The sequence below is a fragment of the Solanum verrucosum genome, unplaced genomic scaffold (genome assembly GCF_900185275.1).
Source record: "Solanum verrucosum unplaced genomic scaffold, falcon-dt-bn FXZP01000165.1, whole genome shotgun sequence".
NCBI lineage: Eukaryota > Viridiplantae > Streptophyta > Magnoliopsida > Solanales > Solanaceae > Solanum > Solanum verrucosum.
In genome coordinates, this window is record NW_026020340.1 from 2,249,629 (window position 1) to 2,259,946 (window position 10,318).

Below are 10,318 nucleotides of genomic sequence, written 5' to 3' on the forward strand. Positions count from 1 at the left end.
TATTTTGGGATTTTGTGGCGACTTTGTCGCCACTAAAAGTCAAGTTCTTTTGTAGTGAATCTTAGTTGACAATGCTTAGGTGGAGGGATTAGTCCCATGTGGGTTGCCACGTCACTAAAAAATTGGGGTGTTAACTCTTGAGGGTATTTGTGGTCTCCTGGGATAACTGCGGGGGTATTTTTGATCCCAAAATATAATGGAGGGTATAAATGATCTATTTCGCATAGTTCAGGGGCAATTTTGACCCTTATCCGTACATTTAATAGGTCAGATTAGATGGTTACTTGTTCTATTTTGTCAACCCTATCCATTAACATTTATTATGGGAAACTTCAAGATCTAGCTAGCCAAAGAATCAATAATTAAAGACAACTATTATAGCACAAAATTGTTACTAACTTATATATAAGTGGGACACACATATCAATTATTGGGAGGACACATAAGAATTAATAGAAGCAGCACAGAAACATTATCCTGTTTTTTCTCAAAAATATATACCCTGGAAATCTTGTAACCAACAAAAAAAAAGAAAGTTAGTCATTCGAAATAATCATTAGATAATGGATGTGAACATAGAGCAAGCAATTGTGTTCAAGTGACATGTAGGTATAATAGTATATATACTCTTATTGTAAGGTTAAAATTTTCTCGATTTAGTTGATAGATTTATTTGAATAATAACAATTGTGCTTTGTTGAATATCAGTTAGGATCGGATATATGAATTATCAGACATTAACAACAAATTCTTTATGCATTTTATTGGTCTAATGAACATGTGGTTCATAACATAGGTACAACTTGTAGTGTTTATATACAATTACAAGAATGTTATATAGAATCAAAAGGTTCATACATGATTGAATATTTCTACATGGTATAATCTTTACCAAAATTAGAGAATTTCATAAACATAATATATATGAGATTAAGTAAAAGGCAAAAAGCCATAGAGTAAAACTTAAAACCGCTATGCTAAAAAAGGTAAATATTTATCGATAACAGGCGTTTTCACCGAATCAAGAAACTTTATCTTATACATAATTTCGAAGTAAAGTGAAAATACATATCTGATATCACTTAATCATGGTTAAACAACCATAGGAAAAAATATCATTTTCATGGCTAAAGAATGATCATCATCATAGTTTTGACTTTGACCTTCATGACACAATGTAAAGTAACACTCATCATAAAGAACCTTTAATGAACACACTAAAGCTTTCACTATACAAATAAAATTCAAGAAGCAATCGAACCACATCAAATATACACATGTAACACTCATAATACAAAGATAAAAAAAACATGCACTCATCTCTATCTTATAATCTACATCAATCTCCTGCCATATGCAAACCCGATAAAGAATCTGATCACATCGAGTCTATTATACACAAGCTAACACTCATAAAGCGCAAACAAATTCCCCACTTGTCTCTATCTCATCATCAGTATCATCATCAATATCTGAATCATCATCATCATCAAGATCAATGCTACTACTTATTCCCTTGACCAATAAATCACAACCTTTGGGCCCTTCTCCTGGTTTTTTTGCCTCTTGAATTATAGCTAACACTTCATCAATACTTTGAGTTGGTTCATTTTCTTCTTTCATTTGTAAACTTGCATCCTCCCCTTCCATATATTCTATAGGCAAATCTTTTAGAAACCAAGGATGTTTTTTAATCTCTTCAATAGTTATTCTCTACATATACAAAAAGCATACAACACAATTAGTTGTTTATCAACAAAACAAAAAACAAGAGAGAATTGTTGAAAATACTTCTAAACTTGATGCAAATCATTAGTTTCATTTCCGAACTATTAACAGCCTTAAAACACCCTTCTACTTGACTAACTAAACTTAGACACACCCTTGATCACCCCCACTCTGCCACATGACATAGCAAGTGGTCTCAAACCCTTGTAAGGGCATGGGGATCTTAATAAAAAGCCGACATAAGTGTTGAAAATACCTCTAAACTTGAGAAGAATTTAAGGATGTAATTCACTCATATTGCAAGATCGGGTATGTATTTAAGTTCAGTTAATCAAGTGAAGAGGTGTTTTTAAGGTTGTCAATAGTTCGGAGATGAAACTAATAATTCATGCCTAGTTTAAGAGTGTTTTCAATAATTTTTTCCTCCAAAAACAACAAAAAAAAAATGTACAAATTTGAAGTGAAAATACAACTACAAACCTTGCTAGGGTCAGCTACAAATATTTGAGATAAAAGAAGCTTACACTCCTTTGAAACTCGAACGTAATAAGGGATTGAATACTGAACGCTTAATATCCTCTGTCATAAACCAAAATTTCAGTTATACCGAGTAACGTTCAATGACCATACGTGAAATTAACGTGTAATTTTTCTAAAAAAAATATGAATCATAACTTACTGTTAATGTTTTCCTGAAATTTCTTGGATCTTCAGGATCTTCAAAAGGATAAGCACCAACAAGCATCACATATAATGTTACCCCACAAGACCAAACATCTGCTAGCTGTTACATCCAAAATAATGACATTTAAACCATGAAGTTCAAGTCAAACAAATAATTGATGAACAAATTTAAGTTATATATACTGACAATATACGATCAAAACTATTACTCAAATCGTTATAATTGTACCTTCCCATCGTACTCTTTTCTCAATAAGACTTCTGGGGCGATATAGGCCGGAGTTCCAACAGTAGATTTGGGTTGAGAATGCAAGACTGATGACTACACAATGAATTATACATACAACAATGAGAAACTATTTTGATGAAACAATGATCCAATTTCAACATAGAGTAGAGTTCAAGATCATTGCCTTGGAGTAGCCAAAATCGCATATTTTAAGACGCGGTTTTGAGCTATCATCTAAGAGCGTGTTTTCGAGCTTGAGATCTCTATGACAAATTTGCTGCAAAAAAATATTTGGACATCATAATGCATGTCATAGAACATGAGTATGGAAGCATCCCGCATTAGCAGAGTTCAGAAAAGGATGGCACTCCAAGCATCATATAAAAGTTAATAAAGAATAAATTAATTCAAATGAAGTAATAGGTCTAAATTTTACCATTGAGTGACAGTAACCGACTCCTGATATAAGTTGTTGAAAGAAAAATCTTGCCTGAAAAATATAACAAAAAACAGGACAGATAACATAAAAAAAAGAGCTCAAAATACAGTGACACTAAAATTGAATTATATATTTGATAAAACAATTTGGGCCTTTTAAGCAAAAATAATAATAATTAAATAGACAAAATTAAGCTTAGTTTTGATAAAAGGAGGGATGTAACACGGGAACTTAATTCCTAAGGAGTCTCCCATCCCAGTACTACTCTCGCTCAAGCATGCTTAACTTTAGAGGTCTGATGAGATTTGACGCGTTAGTGCTGATATAATCACATATGTATTCGAACTTCTAAAAGATGGATCAAAATTTAAAATAGACACGCGTATCTCAAATTTCCAAGAAGAAGAGGAATTAATTTGAGTGCTTATCTATGTTTTGCTCAAACTCTTCAAAAATGCTACAGGGTGCGTGTGAGATCTTCCAAAAGTAGCGCAGTTTTACGACACAAGTGAGGCAACATTTTTGGATAATCCGAGCGACAATTTTATTTTATTTTTTGTGTGTGTTACCTCATCTTCACTGAATCTACCAGCATTGCATATTCTTTCAAAAAGCTCTCCACCAGCAGCATATTCCATCACTATGGTTAGATGAGTTGGGGTAAGAAATACCTACACAATAATGAACAACATGGTTTAAAACTTTAGTCCATCAAACGTGAGAGAACGTGTTGAAAACATAATTAAGTGAATAAATGTGTGGTGCGCTCTCTTTTTTAGTTTAAGCTTTTAGACGAGACGTTGACATAGGTAATTAATGCATCATTAATTAATTACCTCCTTGAATCTAATGATATTGGGATGCTTCAAGGACCTATGATTCATGATTTCTCTCTGAACATGCTCATCAATCTGCACAAACAAAATAAAGTAAGAAAGAATAGCAAAAATGATTTTTTGTCAATTAACAAGATCAACTTTACATACTCCATAACTACCACATGAATTATGAATTATGAATTACTCAAAAAGTTTCCAGTTCTAGATATGAAAAAAATCCTGGTAGGGAGCGCGCTTCCCCTTTTAACATGCCTTACACAATGCGAATTAGGCTTAGTTAGAGCCCAAAAGTGGATACCGGACTCCAACAACAACAACATATCCAGTCTAATCCACAAGTGAGGTCTGTGGAAGGTAAAATACACGCAGACCTTTACCCTACCTTTATGGCGTGAAGACTATTTCTGATAGACCGTCAGCTCAAAATAAAAGTATTCTACGCGGGATTGTAAGAAAATAAGACGGTAAAATATAAAAACACAAAACAACCAAAGTAATAAGTAGTAATACACATTAAAGGATAAGAAACTACACGATAACTAAATAATACTACTAGAAGGAGATAAGAGGAGGCGAGCACTCTACTTCTCCCACACAACAAGCAACAACAATCAGCTACCTGCTAACCTTCTACCCTAATCATTGGCCTTCAAATAGATACCGAACTCCAAAAAGGAAAAAAATGAAGCAACACAAACCTTTTTGCCTCTCTCAATATACTTGACAGCATAAAGCTCATTTGTCAACTTATCTTTGACTAACTTTGCTACACCAAAATTACCAGAACCAATATCTTTCAAAATTTCATACCTTTCCATTATATTAATAAAAAGTGTATAATTTGAGTATTTGAAAACAAAAAAACATAATACATGTAAGGCACTATTTATAATAACTAAGGTGAACTGTTGATCAAGTCCTACTTGACAAGAACATACACTAGAGAATGGTAGACACGTGGCACTGTTCCAATGGATTGAATTTTTAGTACAATTAAGATATGTTGACTCTACCAACGTGGTATATTTAAATGCCTGAAACTAAAAAGAGAAAACTAACATAAAAAAAATGACAAAAGATCAATGATGGCTCAGGATTTTTAGTAAAAGGAATGTAATTTTCTGACGAAGAAGGTCCAGAGATAAGATTGTCCAAGTTTTATAAGGAGGTCATGATTCCAATGTGGGACATTCCATTCATAGTCCGATTTTTTAGTCTATATCGAGACTCTGATACCATGTTAAGTTTGGTTTGGTTCCTAACTTACGTCCCAAAAATTAGCTCAAAGGGAAGAGATATCTGAACCATTATAAGGATCCCAAAATTCTATTCATTCACGTATGTGAGACTTTCTATTCATCAAGATGAACCCCTTCTGCCTTTAACTACGCCCATACAAAAAAAAAGTGATGCGATGAAACGAATGAGATTCTTCTTTCTTTTTTTCCAGTAATACTTTAATATTAATGGTATAACAGAAAAATCAATATATAATCATTAATATTGCAATAAAGAGATAGTCTGAACCCATAATTTTAAAATATGAATGCAATACTAAAAATCTTAAAAATCGAATCCACATATTTTAAATACTGAATTCCGCCTTCGTGTGACTGGGGAACTACATTAGTGATACAAATATTGTAAATTCTTTGCAAAATTGTGAACTAAAATCTTGAAATTCTAAAGTCAACGTGATTTTTCTAAGCTTATATTATATGGTTTTACTTAGTTTATATGGATTATTTAGCAAATAGTCTTAATCAATTTGAATTTATTTGTTTTCATAAAGGACTCAACTGGACGTTACATTAGGGTTGACAAAATGGTTAAAAAAACAAGTAAACCATCTAATCCAATTCATTAAATATGAGTTGGATAACTGACTATTTAAAAATGGACTAACTACAAATTAAATTGGATATTGATGTTATCAATACTCATTTGTCTGCTCGTTATTTTTCACGAGTTTCGTTTTTTTTTTTGAAGTCTAAGTTTATTTTAATTTTTAGCTTATGTTCTCACTTGACTATTTTTAAAACCATAAATAATATGGATATCCACATCATTCATCTCGATTAACCATTTTCTATCTTTATTAAATAAATATAAGCTAATCACAGATTTTTATTTATTTTTATCTAGTCTATTTTGACCCGTTCATATTCAATCCGACCCGGCTCCTTAACTAAGTGAACTGCTCTAAGTGTTCGAGCTACTCTTCAAAGAACATGATGCTGTGAATCAAGTCGACTTTGTACGGGCTTATGTGTTAGACCATCTCCAACCACCTCTATTTTACTCTCCATTCTCTATATTTGGAGAGTAAAATAGAGAATGGACACTCTAACCCATTTTCATATCACTCTCTATTCTTCATATATAGAGAGGTGAATAGTAGTTCTCCAAATTTGGAGAACTACTATTCGCACTCTCTATTTCACTTTTTGATTATTTTATTATTATTTCTATTACTTCTAATTAACATATTATTTTACATATAATGTCATTAATTAAATATCTAATATTCACAATTCTTTTTAAATATAATATAATATTTTAAAAAATATATTATTTAATATATACTACTTTCATCCCGAATTAATAGTATTTTAATTTTTTCTAATTTTCGTCAATAATATAATTTGATTTTACTATTAATTTTCACTATAAAGAATACACAAAATTAAAATGATAAGATGAAAATTTTAGTTTGAAAATACAATACATAATATGATAATTTAAATACAAGATAAAAATACAATACATAACATAATAATTAATTCGTGATAAAACAAGAATCATGCCGAAAAGATGTTGAACGTGCATTTGGAGTTTTGCAATCACGTTTTGCAATTATTACAAGACCGTCACGTTTTTTGAGAAAGGAAATGCTACATGATATAATGACTACATGTATTATACTGCACAACATGATAATTGAGGATGAACGTGATCCTAATGCACCAATTCAAGATGTCGTAGAGGCTCCAACTCCAACGACAGAAATGGTGGTAGATGAAAATCTCCGGTTTGAACAATTTTTAGCTAGATATAAAAAAAATAAAGGACAAAAATGTTCATTTTGAACTCCTTAATGCATTAATAGAGTATTTATGGGCACAACGTAATAATTTCAAAAATTGAGTATTTATGTAATTATATTTCACGTTTATTTGAATTTGTCCATTAATTTGTATAATATATAATATTTTCTTGCAATTTATGTTATTTAAAAATTTAGAATAAAATAAAATTTTATATTAAATAAAAATTTTGAAAAAATAAAATTTATATCACATGAAAATTATATAAAGTAATTATTGGGAAAAAAAATAAAGGATTTATATATGAAATAAGAAAATAAAAATGAAATAGAAATAATAATAAAATATTGAGTAGAGAGAAAAAGATTCTTTTTTAGAGAGTATAATAGAGAATTAGGTTTGAGTTGATTGTCTGAAAAAATAGAAAACTTTATATTTAAAGAGTAAAATAAAGTGTAGGGTTGGAGATGCCCATGTAGTGAATGAGGCTGATTTGGATGGGATAATTGGGCCGTGTAAAATATTAGAGAGTTTTATTTGGGATCCAGTCCCAATTATCAATTGGTTAAATAGGAATAGGGGTTAGACATAAAGGTTATGCATATTATGAAGAAACTGTCTTTTCATCTCATCTTCTTTCTAGAGTTTTAACTTCTCATCCTCATTCTTATCTTTATCTTTAGTTACTTGTTATTTCATTAATACGTTTCTTTATAATTCAAGTGTTGTTATTATAATTTGATTATCAAATGGATATAAGGTTTATGTATTAATTAATTCGGTTTGTTTCACATGACTACATGAGTCCTACTTGAAAGGAACAGAAAATGGTGGACATACACGTGACACTGTACCAATGGTTTGACATTTGAGTATAAACTAATATATGTTGAACTTGCCAAACGTGGCATATTTAAGTGCCTGAAACTAAAAAGAGAAAATAACAGTATCGTGATAGGACGATTGAGATTTTTTTTACTTTTAAACAAATGGTTAAGTAGAAAAAACGGACAAAGAAAACATGATAAAGATAGCCACTCGGTATATTCCCCCTAATATTACTTTCAATGTTTCAGTTTATGTCATACTTTCTATATTTTGTTCCCAAAAAAAAATCATATCATACTTCTTTGTTTAAAAGTAATTTAATTTTATGTTTTTATTTTATCTTTTATGAGATGATTTATAGTCGTTCAAAAAATTTAATGATTATAACTTGTTTTCGATATAAGTTTCAAAATTTTGTTTTTTTATTTACTATAATGTTGTATCAAGTCAAATAGCTGCATAATTAGGGGTACAAATATTCTAAATTCTTTGCAATATTGTGAAATAAAATCTTGAAATTCTAACTCAAACATAGTCTTTCTAAGCTTATCTTAATATATAGGTAAGGTTTTTACTTAGTTTATATGGAATATTTAACAAATTGTCTTAATCAATTTGATCTTTTTTTCTTCCCTAAATGACTCAAATTGGACCACATACACCTTGACCTTCACTATTAAGTCTACCAAGGGAAGGAAGGTACTTTAAAATTGAGAAAATGACTATTATCAGGTTGAATGAAATTTCTCCACTTTTAGTTAGAACATACGAATTTAAACAATGAAAACTAAAAAATTATAAATTTTATATATGGCGTAAATCTGAATTAATCAAACCTGAAATTGAGACCCTCGTCATTGCTAGCCTTGCAACTTCACACCCCCACCCCCGCTCCCCACAAACCCCCTTTATAAAGTTTAGACAAATCATGAGTAAGTTGTCAGCCATATAAAGTGCAAGAAAGTTGGTAAGATAAGAATAACCATATCCTTACAATTTCTCTCCTTTGTCACCATTGGAGTATTCCCTCCTTTTCAAATTTATTTCAGAAAATATTTTCAAATTTTCTAGGTTTGGTTGATTAGAATTTTTTATTTAAAAAATTAAGTTGATTAAAAATGAAAAAAGTATATTTTTAATACAAGTTTCATAAGCGATATTTCAAGTTTATTATATCTTCTCACCTATTCAACATTCTCACCGCTTGACCATCCCAATATATCCCACCTCATAGTGTGTTTGCTTTTCCTGCTTTCTTTTCAAATACTAAAAAATATTATCTTTGCTTCGCAAGAGTTATTTGTCCATACATATATGTTATTTTAAATTTTATCCTATAATATTATCGAATCAATTGATATGTAATCATTTATGCAATGATTAATTTGATATAATCGCATCATTACCTTATATTTATTCTCAATTTGTCCTTATTTATATAAGGATTCTATATTGCCTCTTAATAATTTGCCACATATACTACTTTCTCTTTATAATTATATTATTAGCTTATTCTTCAAAATTCTAATGCATTAAATTATAAAACGACAAAAAATAAAATAATTTATTAAAATTAACATATATATACATATGTTTTAATGTAGAGCATAATATAATATAAAATATTATAAAAGAAAATACACCATTAATAATGTATTTATTGAAGCATTTTGACGTTTCTCACAGCATGTATGTCTATTTTGAGATAGTAAAAGGTGTATTTTGGAAGAAGGAAAATGTTTTTCTCTAAATATATTTTAAAATTTGGTTATTTTTTGACATTTAATAAGTAAGCAAAGAAATATTATTTCAGAACGAAGGTGAAGCAGGTGGGGTTCTGGAGATGGGGATTGGGGATGCCAAAAGACGATCAACTACGTACATTTTGTTGGGTTTTAAAAGGTGTGAATGAAAAACAAAGAGTTGTAATTTTTATGAAGAATTGTGATTTTAATGAAAAGTTGTAACTTTTACGAAGAATTGTGACTTCTATGAAAAATTGTGACTTTTATGAAAGATTATGACATTTTCGAAAGATTGTGACTTTTCCAAAAGTCTGTGACCTTTCCGGTAAGATACAATAAGAGCCTTTTCACACTACCCTTTGTTGTCTATAAACAGAGGGATTTCCTCTCATTTTATGAGAACCAATTTTCTGGACTTCTTCTACTACTACTAAAACTAGTATACTAAGTGTACTTTACTGCCGTTGAATGGTTCGCTGACACCGTGGTTATAGGTACCGATACACCGATGAATAAGATCGTTCTATCCTGGAAGGATATATTCCATGAACCTCGGGTACTTGAGAGAAATAATTTCCTTAAGGGGACACTGAACATTCAGTGGACTCGATTTTCTTCTTTGAGAAAAAACATTTTGTGTATTGTTTCTAATTTGTTTCTTATTCTATATTTTGTCTACTATTGGTTTTATTTTCTAGTTTTGAAAATACTCTTTAAACTTTATTATTTCTTGTCAAGTTCTTGAAAGTTTTTGTTCTAAGTATCTTAAGAATACAGGA

At 30.2% G+C, this 10,318-nt stretch overlaps 2 protein-coding genes and 1 pseudogene across 2 annotated transcripts in view; all 3 read right to left on the reverse strand.

The window, feature by feature from the left end:
• LOC125837185 (protein DETOXIFICATION 27) overlaps positions 1–10,318 on the reverse strand; it is a 226,157-nt gene that overhangs the window by 14,949 nt on the left and 200,890 nt on the right. The gene's annotated exons all lie outside the window — the stretch shown is intronic.
• Positions 1,411–4,745, reverse strand: LOC125837224 (serine/threonine-protein kinase SAPK1-like). The gene is made up of 9 exons (XM_049516380.1): positions 4,618–4,745; positions 3,917–3,991; positions 3,650–3,751; positions 3,078–3,131; positions 2,807–2,918; positions 2,642–2,736; positions 2,408–2,512; positions 2,209–2,307; positions 1,411–1,713 (listed from the first exon to the last, which is right to left on the reverse strand). Exons 1-9 carry the CDS (start codon positions 4,735–4,737, stop codon positions 1,411–1,413), a joined length of 1,065 nt encoding a protein of 354 aa, XP_049372337.1. The 5' UTR covers positions 4,738–4,745.
• LOC125837288 (5S ribosomal RNA) lies at positions 3,294–3,416 on the reverse strand (annotated as a pseudogene).